Here is a 15,644-nt window from a genome sequence, read left to right as displayed (position 1 = left end):
AAGTATCATCAGTTTAATTGAGAGTGCTTGAAAAGAACTAAAAATTGAGAAATGTTTTAAGTGTGCTGCCTTTTGGCTGATGAGCATTTCCTTGTTCCTGCTCTTGTTCTGTGGGATGGTGTGAGCAGGAACACTGAGTGGGATGTTCACAGCTATTCTTGCTGCCTGTAGGGGTCTGTGGTGGGGACACCCTGTCCTTGGTTGTGCTCCAGGCTCACTGTCTGACACTGGCACAGGTTGCCTAGAGAAGCTGTGGCTGTCCTACCCCTAGAAATGTTCAAGGCCAGGCTGGACTGGGCTTGGAGCAACCTGGGCTAGTGGGAGGTGTCCCTGCCTATGGCAGGGGCTGGGACTAGAGAGCTTCAAGGTCTCTTCCAGCCCAAACCATTCTGCCATTATGTATTTCAGACCTGTGTAGAATACATGGCTATGCAGGATTCTGGTTGTTCAGAGCTTGCATGAGGAATATGGAGATGCACTGAGTATCTTCCAGCAGAGTTGTTTCTGTGAGTGGTTTAAGGGATCTTTTGGAAGGATTTTTCCAGGGAATGGAGTAATTACATGCTATCACACACTTTGAAGGAAACGTGTTGCTCTTTTGCCCAGTGCCAAACCTCCTCACCTGAGAGCTGGCTGAGCTCTGTTAGTGAGTGATCACCACATTCTAAATTATTCAGGGCAAGGCACAAGTGGAGACCCAGCACTTACACTCTGCTGGCCTGGAGGTGAAACAGCCCTGGACAAAGGGACAGTAATCACAGTCATTGAAAACACACAAATAAGAAGTCTGTCTGCAGAGCAGTTGTCTCCAGTTGATTGCCCTGAGTAATTTTTTAATTTTAGGGTTTTGTTTGCAGAATTTGCCCTAGCCAGTGATGCAGCAAAATGACTTTGCTCCTTGGTATTTAGCCTGTGTGCCTTTTACAGCAAGCCCCTGCCACCAGAGAAGCAGGAATTGCACCACTTTAGCCTGGCGTCATGATGCTGCAGCTCTTTCCTGGTGCCATCACAGATGCACCAGGGAGAGATTAATCCCATATAAAATATCGTCCATGGATAAGTTATGAATCAGTCTTTGTCAAGTAAACATTGGTCACTTTGGCTCTGTTCCACAGTTTAACATCTCCAGTGAACTGCTGATTCTTCTTGTCAGGCAGGAACAAGGTTTAGGCTTAATTCAGTGAGGTGTGTTAACACATTCTTAAAAGTTCAGTCCCCTGGCTCAGTGCTGTTGGAATCTGCTTCCTCTCACCTAGGTGGGTTTGGTTTGTTGTGTGGTTTTAGTGGTTGAGCTCATAGCCAGTGTGAAGATCACTTTCTCTATTAGCATTATCATGATTAAACTGTTCAACTTTGCATGTTCAGCAGTCTTCCAGCAAGATATTTTGCATATTTATCTTTTAAATAAGGAATATTTTTTTCTCTTGTGTGTTGCTTTAGTAGAAATGTGCCTATAAAATGCTTAAAGCCAAACGTTGGTGGGTTTGATTTTTTGCAGGGTTCTCGGTGCTCCTCAGATGCCAACATGCTTGGAGAGATGATGTTTGGCTCTGTGGCCATGAGCTACAAGGGCTCCACATTGAAAATTCATCAGATCCGGTAAGAATAACATTTTGCTGCAGGTGTTTTCAGAAAACTCACTCCTTAGTGCTGATAACCAGTGACTTGAATGGCACAAGTGCAGAGTAAAATGGATCTCTGTGTTCGCTTTAAAGTCAGTCTGATGTCATTTATGAAATAAAAGGCTGTTGTGTCGTGTTAAGGTCAATAAAATCTGTAGGGCTGTGAAATGGAAGGCAAAGCCTGTCTTGGCCCTGTTTGTGACTGACATCTTCCCTCCTCTTCCCCAGCTCCCCTCCCCAGCTCATGCTCAGCAAGGTGTTCACAGCTCGCACGGGAAGCAGCATCTACGGCAGCCTGAACACGTGAGTGCCCTGCCCAAATTTGTAGCTATTGCACAGAAGCAGGTGAATGTGAGGACACACAGGACTTTCTCTGGACCCTCCAGATTCTTTCTCTGAAAAAATAACTCCTTGCTACATCCTGTCAGTGGTGTCCTCATCTTTCCCTCACAGTTGTCTTCCCACCTCAGCTGGCTCTAAGGGAATGAGTGAACCATAACTTCCATGCTGATAGGGTGAAGCTTGATGTTGTAAGGTACAAAAGTACCTACCTGCAACCTTGGGGGTTCAGTCCAAGATGACGAAAACTACAAAAATATCAAAATACAAAAACATTATAAAAATATATTACAAAAATATCTGTTTTCTGTTATTAAGTGACCCACCTGAAGATGTGGCTTAGGCTATGAAAGGTTTTTCTGGTAGAAGCCTGTGTTCTTATCTTGTCTGCTCCATTTTGGCTATAATGAACTTCTCTCTATGCTACTGAAATGCAAATCACTGGTTTTTTAATATGTTCTATGTTTGTTATAGGTTGCAGGACAGTCTTGAGTTCATTAATCAAGACAGCAATACATTAAAGCCTGACCACAGTACAATTATGAATGGACTTCTTGGGAATATAGGTAATTGCAAACAGATATTATTTGCTGATATCTTTAATTGAGTAATCATAGATTCTAGAATATGCAAATACTTTAAATTGAATCAAATTTTTAAAAAGCTAAAGATGTAACAGAAAATTAATGCTGATGGGGCTTGGAGGAGAATAACTTGGACTGTTCAGGGAATTAGCAGTCTTTCAGTATACACAGCTGCAAATGTGTATACAAAGTACATAATAGAAATATTTATATATACTTAAGTTCAAATACAGAAAATGTTGAAAAATAATTCTGTAGAAATTCCTGAACAGCATATCTCTGATCAGGCAGGACTGATTCTGCCTGGCTCAGTTCCCTGGTTTTATTGTCATTAATAATTTCTGTTCTGCTCTGTACTCTGCCCACCTGAGCATTTGTAGCTGTGTGTCCTGTATGAGTCTCAGTTAACCTTGCACAGCTGTGCTGGAGCTTTGGATCAGATTAGACAGAATCTTTGTGTTCTCTCCTCTGGCTGACCATGGCAGCCAAGCAGTCTTGAGAAACCATCTGGTGTCCTCAGTTCTCAGCTTCCCTGGAGGAGCTGTGGGTGGAGGCTCCATGAACATTAGATAACAAAGGTCTTGGCTTTTCCTCTTGGGAACAGTTGAGCTGATAGGACTGGGCTTCAGTGCTTGATTGTCCAGTGTAGCAGCCTGATCCATGGCTCTCTCTCCCCTTTCTGTTCATTTTGACTGTCGATTTTCCAAACAAATGTCTGTTGTAAGTGGAGTAAGGGGGTTATTTTCACAATTGCTTTCCAGGATATTGCTGTTTGTAAAATGTGCTTTTATAGGGTTGTAAGTAAGGAGTATTTTGATGACTGTGTTACTCTTAAATGGGTTTATGACTTTGATGTGGTTCCAGATTTTAGGGGTGTTTACTGCTATCCTTCACATGGACTTTGCTAAGGCTGAGCCCAAGCATGGGCTTAAGTGCTTCTCAAGCTCAAGAGCTGTATACCTCATTAAAATAATTTGCAGTAGTCCATTTGTAAGGGAAAGCAGTTAAGGTTGTAAGAGCTTTACAACCTACAAATTCATTTCCCACAGTCCTTTCAGGCTTCAGTTGTGATTTTTGCATTGAATGTGGTGCCTGATCTGAGAGACAGATCACCTTTATCTACTGTTAGGCTTTGCTGTGGCTTGTGCCTGGCAGAAGCTTTCTGTAGCATTAGAGTGATCTAAACTGCAAGTTCCAGTTCAGATAAGGCAGCTCTTAGGCATGGAGTGATTCAGGTGTAGCCAGTGCCACCTGTTCCCCTGTGACCAGCTGTGAGGTGACTCTGGTGACTGCCCCAAGAACTGAGCAGGAGGTATGGGCACCTTGGGGCAAGGGTGTGTGGCAAGAGGCACAAGGGTGCCAGTAAGAAGAGGATGCTGAAGTTTTCTTTGTGATTGAGCTGCACAAGTTTTCAACAGTGTTTGCTTACAGTTCCCGTTTGAGCACAGAGGGAACCCTAGGTAAAGCAGGGAGAGGAGTTAATCTGTAACTGCAGCATTTCTAACAACTGTGCTCAGCAGCAGAGACTGCTCCTGACTCACCTGTGACAGGAGGAGGGTTTGTGTGTTTTGACTGGGAACTATTTACAATGTGCTTTTTTCACATGTGCTGGTTAAAAAAAACCAAAGCAGCCCTGGTCATGTGTTCCCTTTAATGACTGGAGGCCTAAGAGAATGGAGGGGAGCTTTGAGGTGCAGCCTTTTTGTTTTGTATAATCAGAAAACTTTGAGCATTGGCTTCAAATATAGGAGGGGGACTGGCAATTAACTCTTTGAAAAAAGTTGTGGTTTTTCTGGCTCTGTATACGCTGTTTCCCTGGTATATCCATAATCCAGTATTACTTTTAAAATTAACTACTGAGACTGCTAACATTTATTTTGTATGTGATCATTTCACTCAACTTATGTACTGACTATTCTCAGAACTACTTCAGCCTATAATTTTCTGTTGGGTTCTACCAAGATGAATTCCTGCCTTCTCTCTCCTCCTTCCTCCTTGTCTTCAGAAGCAGTGTTCCCAGGCACCCCACCAGTGTGGATGTTAAAACAAACATTATACTCTGTGATGAATCTCCTGTTTGTGGTCAAGTTAGACTTTGAGCCTGCATAAATTAATCATTTTTCAACCTTAAAATTTAAAAAAAAAAAAAAGTTCTTTTGAAAAACCCCATCCTTGTATGGGAGACAGTGGAAAGTTGGGTCTATTATTGTAATCTATAAATACTGTATAGCCCAGCTGTGAGACTCATACTCGCATCAGCGTTCTGGTAAAGCCTCAGAGCTGTTCTCCTGCCTGCGTTACTCTGCGTTTATGTTGGCTCAAAACTCTCCCTGCCCTGGCCCCCTCCCTATGGACTATTCTGCTTTACTAACCTCATTCTCTGATGTGTATTTTACGTTTTGCCATGTAGGTCTTTCCCAGCTTTGCAGCCCCAGGCGGGCATTCTCAGAGCAAGGTCCGCTCCGCCTCATCCGGAGCGCCTCTTTCTTTGCAGGTTTGCTGTGTGCTGTGCTGTGGGGCTAGTCTAGCTGGGGTAACAAACTCTGTGGATTTGTAGTTTAGCCCTGCAAATAAGATCTCATATTAAAAAAAAAAAAAAAAGAAAAAAAATGGACAGTGGTGTTTGCTCCCTTACCTTTTTGGACGCATTCCTTCAATCCCCAAAGGACAGCAGGCATTTAATAGTCTGCTTTGGGATTGTCTGTCTTGTTCTGTTTTGGAAACTTAAATATTTAAATATGGAATTAATATTTATGGGGATAGTATTTCACAATGATGTCAAGCTATTTTGATCTGGATTGGTTTCAGCCAAACTGTAAAAATTAGAGCTAAATTAGATTAATTCAAAATGGACATTTCTTGCTTTTAGTGGATCTTATTTCCATGGCTGAGTAGCTTTATTTCACACAATATTTGTAAAATATATCACATTTAAAGGCTGTTGAGCCTGACACACCTTTGATCTTGTCTATATGCAGACTGTGAATCTGGACAGCTTACAGCTTAGTTGAACAACCAATGCACTGTTCACAATTTAAAAGTTTCAATTTCTTAAATACAGCATTCAAAATTCCTTTAAAAATACATATCTAATACCTGAGAAAGCTGGTATAAGAATGAAGTTGTGTTAATTTTGAGTGTTGGTTGGGTTTTGCCTATACATTGGGTACTACAAATGTGACCAACATCCTCTTGGTGCAATAAAATTTTATGGAAAATTATCTGTGGACAGAAACAAAGTCCTGGTTTTAGTTTGCGCTAAAATAGGTGTATGGACTTGAGAAAAACACACACATGCTTCTCAGGTAAGTGTTTTGGTTTGTTCAGCTAAGCAGCCTTTCTTGGTGATGGCCTTGTGCAGTGCTGTTGATCTGAATTAATGAGCATGTTTTTGTTTCATTAATTACATGGAGATCTGCAAACAAGAAAGAAACTGTACATTCCCCTGCTAATTGGTATTCCTTGTTTTACAGTTCACAGCAACCCTATGGATATGCCTGGGAGGGAGCAGAATGAGGACAGAGACAGCGGTATAGCGAGATCTGGTAATGGCAGTTCCATGTGTTAACCCTGTAAACTCCAAAAGTATTCATTTGTCTTGGGATCTCTGCACATCATGAAGTAATGCTGAAATGGGATTGTTCTGGTTTGCTCTGTGACATTATTGGCACCTCACTGTACAGGTCCAGGTGGTGCAGGTGTTGAGGGTGTGTGTTGGGCACCTCACAGTAACCTGACAGCAGTGTCTTTTATTAAACAAGCTGCAAACAAGCAAGGCAGACTTAATATTGAAATGAGCTTGCAGCACTTCTAAACAATACTTGCTGTCATCTCCTTTCCAAATCCAGGAGGCCAGGTTGGATGGGGCTTGGAGCAACCTGGTCTAGTGAAAGGTGTCCCTGCCCATGGCAGGGGATGGAATGAGATGAACCTTCAGATCCCTTCCAACCCAAATCATTCTGTGATTCTGTGTTCCTAGGATGGTAATGTTAGAACATGAATTGGCCTCAACAGCACCCCTTTCCTCCCTCCAAATTCAGGATGTTGGACACTTGGGCTAGGATTGTAAAGGCTGTTAAAGGATGTGATCAACATTACTCCTTTCCACAAGGAATTTATTTCCTGATACTCAGGTTGCTGAGCAAGATGCATCCTGTGCATTACCTCTTATGTAAATCAGCAGGACTGTCCCACCCTTGTCATGCTTGCATGGCTTGTTAATGTCATTATAAACTGGTTGTTTTTATATTAGAAACATGGATAAGCAAAAGAGAAGGCACTTGAGAAGCAACATCAGTATCTATTGAGAGACTTGGTTTAGTTCCTGGTGTTATATTCCGAATTCTCTTTTTTCTGGAGAGGTTTTTATTCCTCTTGTTCTTGCAGCATCTCTCAGCAGTCTGCTCATCACCCCGTTTCCATCTCCGGGCTCCTCGTTCAACAAGAGCTGTGCCAGCAGCTACCAGCGGCGCTGGCGGCGCAGCCAGACCACCAGCCTGGAGAACGGCGTCTTCCCTCGATGGTGAGCTGGGCACGGGAGGGCTGCCTGCTGCCCATGCCCCATTGTCAGCCTGATTCTGCTCTTGCATATGTGCATCTGCTCTTGCTGGTGCTTTCAGTGGGGTATTTACAGAGGTGCAAGTCAGGCTGAAGTTTTTTACTCTCTGTGCTCCTCATGGAGTTCATTGTTTTTTCACTGACTGGAAAGCCTTCAGCAACATGTACATCTGTAGGCTGTAGTTTTGAGGATGAGAAGCTCTAAAATCGTACTCAAAACACCAGTTCTTGGCAAGAAGGGAGAGAACTGGAATACCAATATTCTGATCCTATGAACACTTTGGTTCCAGAGTTTTGTGATTGCAGAATCAATTAATAGTTGTTTGTAAAAAATCACAAAGGGGTTGTTATCAAAGATAATGATTTGACAACACATTCAAGCAAAAGGTATTTGTTGAAGTTAAATGTTCAAGAACTGAATCACACAGGAAACCAAGGTACAACTTTAAGCAGTGGATTACATTAACTTTCCCTTTTGTTCCTGCTCCAAGGTCCATGGATGAAAGCTTCAACTTGTCAGATGACAGCTCTGGTCCAAACCCAGGAATTGTTAGGAAGAAAAAGATAGCAATTGGGGTTATTTTTTCACTCTCAAGAGATGAAGATGAAAACAACAAATTTAACGAGTTCTTTTTTTCACACTTCCCTCTTTTTGAGAGTCACATGAACAAACTGAAGAGTGCAATAGAACAGGTAAACAGAGGTCTTTTGGCTTCTTGCACTTTTGTGAGTTCTCCCAGCCCATTCAGATTAATTTCTAACTCCTGTTGCTAGTTACAAAAGTGGGATCAACTTGATGTTGGGTGTGGGAATTGCATCACTGTAGTTAAAACTTTGACCCCTTTTATGCCTTGAATAGTGAAAAGCACAAAAGAGGCAAAAGCTGCAAACATGCCTCACCTGTCTTCCCTCAGATGGGAAAGTTGGCACTTGGACCGTCACTTTATCACTTAAAAAAATTATTTGCATGACCAGTTGAACAAAAGATAAAGTCAAACACATGACTTGGTTTTCCATTTTCTGTGCTCCTGTAGCTGTGTGTTACTTATCTGTTTAATGATTGTTTTCAAGGCCATGAAAATGAGTCGGAGATCAGCTGATGCCAGCCAGCGGAGTTTGGCATATAACAGAATTGTGGATGCCCTAAATGAGTTCAGGTGAGCCACATGTCTCTGTCTTTTCTGGCTCTTTCTTCAAAAGCACTTGAGCCTGTTTTAGAAGGATCTTCTCAGTGCAGGATAAGTAACTTAAAATGTCTAAAGTCTTCTGCAAAAGTCAGTACAGCAAAGAACTGGTGATACCAAGCCATCCTAATGTCTCTGAGGTTTTGGATTTTTCCAAGTGTGTGTGTCCATTAGTCCTGTGTGAACAATTCACAGATGTTCAGGGTTTTCTGTGCTTTAGGTGATAAGGAAGCTCCCAGTGACCTCTTAAATGGTCTTTTGTGGCCTTTTGAGAGGGGGGAAAAGTACTGCAAAGCCCTGTTAGGGAAATCCTCCTCTAGTGTGTATTGTCGTGACGTGTGAGCAAAGCTCACCCCTCTCTAAGCTGGGCTCCAAAGGTGTTTCAGAAAAACAGCTAGGAAGAGGGAGAGCTGTCTTTTCCCACAGTCAAATGCAGTGCTGTAATCTCTGGCTATTGGTACCTGCAGAGCCTCTCTGTTCCACAGTTATTATACAAAGTAACACGGATAAGCACATCCCTGGCATTTAGCTGTATTTTCTTTCCATAGTTGAAGTCATGGGGAGGGAGTTAAGATGAAATCCATCTGTTTGGAGTGATTCATCTCCTCTCAGATGGGAGTGGCAGGGTGCTTCCTTTTACAACCACTGTAGAGCTACTTTTTAGAGACATTATTGAAGACAGCTCTCTGATGTTATAAAAAGAAATTTCTGACATCAGGATGTATTTTACTGAACAGAGAAGGATCCTGAGGACTCACTTACTTTTCCACAATTCCACTTCTTACTGGAATGCCATGGATTAGGTGGTGCTGCAGGACGAAGACACACTGTATTTTAAATTTTTTTAGAAGCTCACCTCCAGGCAGTCACGAGGAAGGGCAGAGGATATGTCCTGTAGGGACAGAAGGCAGAACAGAGGGAGCACGTGGGCCTGTGGATAGGATAAGCTGTGCCAAGAGAGGGAGCAGAGGGAACTCATGACTGCTGGGAGCCACTGATACAGCCCAGGGGCCTGAGACAAGTTCAGCAACTCAGAGCAGCCACAGTGATTCCTCCACTCCCACAGCTCTGCCCTGTCTCTCCTCGCAGGTCTCTCCCTGAGCCATTTCTGTGCCTTCCCACCCTCTGTTACCACCAGCTCCCCAGCTGTTTTCCAAACCTTTCCCCCAAAACATTCCCCCTCAAGATATACTCGGTGGACTTTGCCCGTTCTCCTTTGTCCTTCCAAGTTAAACAGTTCCAGAGGGCTGGGGAGGGGCACCTATCCCAAGTCAAAAGCAGGAAGAAAACCCTGAAAACACAGACCAAATCCCCTGTGCTGGGTTTTCCTCCCAGAGGGAGCTCAGCAGTGCTGAGCTGGGATGGGGTGCGGAAGGCTGCTGTGGTCAGGCTGAGGAAGAAAGCACTGTCCCAGCGGGCACAGGCAGATTGGCACTCACTGCACACCAGGAGCTGGGATAATTCCCATGACATAGCCATTGCATAACCAGCACTTGGAGCTGAACCCCCAGTTTTGTGCAGAGGTTTCCATGGTGATATAAATATTGCTCTCTAATAGTGTAATGAAGTTAATTAAATCCAGTTTAATTTCATAGAAATGAATTTCCTGGGGCAGCCGCCTTTGGCAATTTTGGGTTTTGCTGGGGTTTTTTAAGGGATTGCATTCAGAGGTGGGCAGCAGCTGGTGTTCCCTGTCTAGGCAGGGTCCTTCTGCCCCTGTGACATGCCTGTCATCCTCATTTCTGTGACATGCAAGACCCCCTTGCTTTTCAAAGCAATGCAGGATGTGTCTGGTAAGAAGAGAGAGGTATATTTAAATACCAAAGGCTGGATGCAAAGATGCTTTGGCACAGGTTCAGCAAACCCATTTAGGACACTATTATCTCTTTAGGTGTCTGCTTTCCCACTGAAGTCACGGGGAAGTCAGGAGACGAGTCCTTTGGTGAACCTGAGACTTGTGTTGATTCCTGTCCTCTTAGCAAATTGTGCTGGAGGGGAGAAGGGTGCTGACTTCAGTGGGCTGGTGATTCTAAAATGTAATCCTGTTGCTGGTTTAACTCATTGTATTCTAGTTGTTTTAAGGAGAATTTTCTTTTGTTTTTTCCTTTTTTTTTTCTTTAAACTCCCCAGATTTACAGAGGTGCTCAAGAGTAGCTGATGTGCACTCATCTGGTGATCAGAATAACCTCAGATCAGTGGGCACGGGGAATGTGCTGCCCTGCTGATCAGGGAAGGTAGCATGTCACCCCAGAGTCCCCTCTGCAGGGAAGGGGCTGTGGCTGTAGGTCACTCCACTGTCTGCAGAAAGGGAGCTGGGTCAAAGCTGGAAAACAAAACTGCCTTCTCTCTGTTGATAAATTTGACATCAGTTTGGTGCCCAGCTCCAGGCCTACCTTTGCATCATTAGTCACTTTACAGCAATTTTTAATTTTCTAAAGCACTGATGGGTTTAGCTATTAACACTTGACTTAGAGGCTTAGAACTCTCTGTGGATGTCAGCTGTGCAGACACATGACTTAGGAAATAAGCTACTGTACTTGCATAAACATTTTGGCTCCCCCGATCCCTGAGGCCAGCACAGCACATTGATAACACAGATTATGCATGTGACTAATACCTGTGTGGCACAAATGCTGGCTGGCAAGGAAACCCTGATTGCAGGGCCTGGGGAAACACCTCTCTGCTCTCTGGCAGACAGATTTGATCCCATTTTCTGCCAGTAATTTTTAAGCAGCTTATGCTGCTGTGAACTGAGTGTGCTCAGTGGTGCCAGCACGGGCACTGATTGTGGGGGAGCCCCGCTCCTGCATTCCCTGCAGTGGGGATTGCCTTTGTTTTGCTGCTCCTTTTTAAGGAAAAGTCACCTTTGGAAGGATGGAATGAGGATAGGAAACAAATGTATGTGAATTGAGCTTTATAAACCACTGATTATTTTCTTTCTTTGCCATTATGTTGTGGCTCCTAAATAGCAGAGCTGCTCTGGGGGCACAGTGCTGAGGGTCAGTGTGTTTTCCTTGGGGAGGAAGGGGGCTGCAGCAGGATGCTTTTATCATGTGGAGCTGTCTGGCTTGTTTGGTTTGTACAGCACCAGGCAAAGATGTCTCTGGTACTGAAAATTGGTACTGAAACCGAGGGTGGTTGGGGGTGTATGAGGGTGGAGCAGGGAGCAGCTGTGCTGTGGTGTCTGTGGGAACACGGCTGCTCACCTTGGTGCCACCTGTGCCTGCAGGGCAGGCAGACCCCAGAGGAATTGGGCTGGGCTTGGCCAGGCTGGGCTTCACTGGCTCTTAAACCCTGTGAGATATGAAGGTGTTTCCTGAGGGGCTCCTCTGGCCCCTGTGCTCGATGCTCCGCTGCTGGGGCCAAGGTGCCTGGAAGCTCCAGGCTGGAGTTCAGCCTCCCAGAGGCATTTCCAAATATAAACCAATTTAAATGTACTGGAACCCTCAAAAGAGCAGAGTCTCTCATTAACTGAGCTTTCCCTCACATGCTGGTGTGTGTATGGGGAGGAAGGGGAGGGGGTGCTGCTGCAGATGGCCAAGAGGAAAATGGCCAAGTGAGTTTTTAATGATTGTTATTTTTAAAATCCAGTTAACTTCCCTGTAGTGTTTGAGGAGGATTTCTTTGTGTCATCTTTTTTTGTTTTGTTTTCATTTTTGCCCTTTGCTGTCTGGCAGGAGAGCTTCCCTGGGTGTTTGAAGAGCTGGGAAGCAGTTAATCCTTGCCCTTGGTCTCTGTGCCATTGCTGCCTTGGCTGGCATGAAGGGTTCCCTGTACTGCAGTCACATGCCTGCTGGCCAGGGGCCAGGGCAATCTGATCTGGCTCGGAGGAAACACTATCAGCTGCAGATGCAGCCAGGGTTACCAGAATAGTAAATAACGAGTCACAAGACTCGGGCTATCTTTTCAACGAAAACAAGTGTTTTAATATGTTGGTTTTAGTATAGAAGTAGTTTCTTTTTTCAAAACAGCCAAGCTGCAAGAGGCTTGGCTTGGGTTAGTTTGCATAGGATGGAGAAATAAGCTGTGTTTTACGTTAAGTCGTGCTGTTTATCTTCAGCTTCTCAGGTCAGCTGTGTCTGGGGGGTGCAAGTTTTCGTACTTCTTTTGAGCTTTGAAACTCCTTGAGTTTGAGATCTTTGGACTTAAGGTTTCTTTTTTGTTTTTTGGCATCTTTAACATCTGCTCCAGTTAATGGGCTGTGAACAGAAAGCTTTCCCCCAATAAAGCCCCCCCAGTCCCAGCTTGCCCCTGCAGAGGAATGAACTCCAAGTATCCCAAGACTGCTTGTGCTGCTGGAGACCCTCTGGTGCCCCAGAGGCAGTGCTGCTGACCCTGGCTGCGTGCCCCACTCCTGTCTAGGCAGCAGGACTTGTGCTCAGGTCTGTCACCAGGCTGGGCTTCCCTCCCAGGACGGGACCAGCAGCGGAGGGTAACATGGAGCAGCTGGTGAGGCTGCTCCAAAGTGACCCAGCAGACAGCAAAGCCTCTGGGGGCTGGGGAGTGCAGAGGTAACTCAGCTGTCCCCTCTCCAGCACACTGACTCTTTTGTGGTGCTCTCATCATGCAGTGGAGGATTTGAAGGTGTAACCTTTGAAGAAGACAGAGTTGATTTTGGCTGTTGTGAACACAGAGAATGGATTTTGTATTTGATGAAAATTGTTAGGAAAAGTAAAGCAGAGAAAGCCACTTCCCCCTCACCTTCTTTATTCAGGAGCAGCCCTGGTGATCTCAGTCACCTTTGCTGCCCTTTGGGGAGCAGCTCTGGGGTCACCACCCAGCTGCTTCTGTGCCCAGGAACTGGGGGTGCCTCCCTCCTCCCCAGGGTGGGATGTGCTGAGCTGCTGCTGCTGACGTGCAGCTCTCACTTCCTGGGAGTTTTGCTTTAAACACTGAACCATGGAAGATTTGGCAGCTGCTGCTCCCAGTGTGTTTGCCTGCCTGCTGTGCACAGCTTTGCTCCTGAAAGTGTCTGTAAATTCTGAGACCATGTTATCCAGAGAAGATATATAAGATATAGGAGTTCAGGAGTTTTTATGTCTATAAAAAAGAAGATATAAGGTCTTTATAAATCAGGGGTGGTGCTAGGGATAATGGGGTAATGTATATCTTTGCCTTTAAAAACAAAAATACTTTGCCTAGAAAAAGTAGTGCATTAGGCAGAGAGAAACCTGAATTGATCAGTCATTTCCTATGTCCTTTTGGGTTTTACACACATTTTTACTGTGTTAAAAATACAGCTTCCCATAGTGTCATAATTTAGGCCTTGTACTTTAAACTATAACTTGTTTATATTTTAGAGAAGTTTAACAGTAATCTGAGGGATTTTAATCTGGTATTTTACTGCAGAGCAAAATTTTAATCTTACTGTCCTCTGTAGAGTCGAAAAGGATGTGGTGAGTGTGTAATAGGTACAGCCACAGGGTGCCTCTACTGTCATACTCTCTATTTAAAGCTAAAGATGTGAACTGGTTCCCTGCTCTACACACCCACACTTCATAGGTTTGGCCTGGAGATTCACCAGGTTTTTGAAACAGGGAGGAAGTTAAGGTGTTTTTATAAGTCAGATACATACAATCTTGTCCTAAATAAAGCAGAAGTTTGTTTTAAATGAAATGAAGAACAAGCAGGGAGATAAGAAGAAATGATCCATTCCTTCTTCATTCAGAGCAGGGCAGCTCTTGACTTGTGCCAGGGAATGTTGCTGTGTTTGGGATCAGGTCAGGTGGATGCAGGAGGAACCTGTGAGGTTCAGCTCTCTGAGTTAAAGGGTGAATTTGTGCTATTTAATGAACAACATGGTTTGGGTAATGGTTGCTGAGAGAAATTTTGTTTCTGATAGAAATGAGAGCTGGATCTAAATGTTGCACAGAATTATTTTAAGCTGGGATTTCTACTTTTCATTGTTGTTTGGGGTTTTTTGTTTGGTTTAGTTTTTGGGGGGCTGTTGGGTTTTTCGTTTGGGTTTTTTGTTTGGTTTTTTTTTGTTCTTCAACCTCCTGGATTTTTGGTTTTGTTTTCTAGAACAACTATTTGCAATCTCTACACAATGCCACGGATTGGGGAGCCTGTCTGGCTCACCATGATGTCAGGGACACCAGAGAAGAACCAGCTGTGCCATCGCTTCATGAAGGAGTTCACTTTCTTGATGGAAAATGCTTCTAAAAATCAGTATGGTGGATTTTAGTTTCTAAATTACATATGTGATTGTGCCTTTTTACTTCAAACCAATTTTTAAATCAGTTGTTAAAATCCTGATAATCAAAGAATCAAAAGGCCATCCATAAATACCTTCTTTTTGAAACAAATAAGAAATTATCTCATCAAATTCCTGCTTCCTCACAGTCCTCTAAATCTTGATAGAGGCTGAACATCTGAAACATGTCCATAGGAAGTGTGTGATGTGTGTGGATGTCTGGAAAGGGGTGAAGATGCCTTACAAAATGCATTAAGTTATCTTTCAGAATCAGTTATCATATGATGAGGGATTATACATTCAGGAAGAGCTGTGTCTGTAATACTGTCAGACCACAAACCTTAAATATCATTTTTAAATGCCACTAAAGAACTGCTGTGCTCTTTAGTGCTCACTCACCTCTCTGGCCTCAGGCCCCAGCTGTGAGCAGATGCTGAATACTGAGAAAGAAAGAAAGAAAGTTCCTGATAAATTGGGGAAAATCTGATAAATGTGCTCTTTTGTCAGTACTTTATCCTCTTTCCCCAGGGTGTGAGCAGGGGAAATTTTTAAAGGGTTTATCTCCATTAAAGTCCTAAAAAGAGCACAAACCTAGTTTGGGTGGGGATGGCACTAGCAGATCAGATGTTTGCTCAGGGGCACTGCTTCCTGCAGGGTGGGAAGGGGCTGCTGCTTCCATCCTCCAGCTCTGCCACCACCTTGTCATCTCTTCTCTCCCTGAGGGGAAGGTGACAGTGGTCACTGTGACAGTGGTCACTGTGGTCTGCCTGCTCCTGCCCCAGGGCAATGGGAGAAACCACAGGGAGTTGTGAGGGGTGCAGATGTATTTTCTTAAGATCAGTTCCTGCTTCAGTGGAGGCTCTTTGCTGGGATTGTCTCCTTTGAACCCTGCCATTCTGAGTCCTGTACATGTTGGTTACATTTAAGTAGTCATTTATTTGGGTTTGTTTTCTTTATTTTAAATATAATAAGATTTTAAGTGAGGGAAACCAGAGAAAAATTAGGCCCTTTATCCTTCCCAGTCTAGTTTTAAATCTCTCCTCCTCTGGCTCTCTAGCATGGCTGTATGGAAGCTGTAGGGTTCCTGATGTTTGTAAATTATTCAAATAACACTATTTTGAGACATTTGGCTCTTTTCCTCCCCACACATGAGCCACTGTAG

At 43.9% G+C, this 15,644-nt stretch overlaps 1 protein-coding gene across 4 annotated transcripts in view; it reads left to right on the top strand.

The window, feature by feature from the left end:
• FNIP1 (folliculin interacting protein 1) overlaps positions 1-15,644 on the top strand; it is a 64,717-nt gene that overhangs the window by 38,772 nt on the left and 10,301 nt on the right. For 3 of the 4 annotated variants that reach the window (XM_059860378.1, XM_059860375.1, XM_059860376.1), the window contains exons 4-12: positions 1,499-1,599; positions 1,851-1,925; positions 2,436-2,527; positions 4,956-5,039; positions 6,019-6,090; positions 6,932-7,067; positions 7,594-7,795; positions 8,174-8,259; positions 14,311-14,457. In XM_059860378.1, coding sequence (XP_059716361.1) covers positions 1,499-1,599; positions 1,851-1,925; positions 2,436-2,527; positions 4,956-5,039; positions 6,019-6,090; positions 6,932-7,067; positions 7,594-7,795; positions 8,174-8,259; positions 14,311-14,457 — 995 coding nt within the window. The remainder of the gene's footprint in view (positions 1-1,498; positions 1,600-1,850; positions 1,926-2,435; positions 2,528-4,955; positions 5,040-6,018; positions 6,091-6,931; positions 7,068-7,593; positions 7,796-8,173; positions 8,260-14,310; positions 14,458-15,644) is intronic. The other variant, XM_059860377.1, reaches the window with a different exon arrangement.

The sequence above is a fragment of the Haemorhous mexicanus genome, chromosome 15, assembly GCF_027477595.1.
Source record: "Haemorhous mexicanus isolate bHaeMex1 chromosome 15, bHaeMex1.pri, whole genome shotgun sequence".
Lineage (NCBI taxonomy): Eukaryota > Metazoa > Chordata > Aves > Passeriformes > Fringillidae > Haemorhous > Haemorhous mexicanus.
The sequence above is the reverse complement of the archived record's forward strand: the minus strand, read 5'-3'. Positions and strand labels throughout refer to the sequence as shown.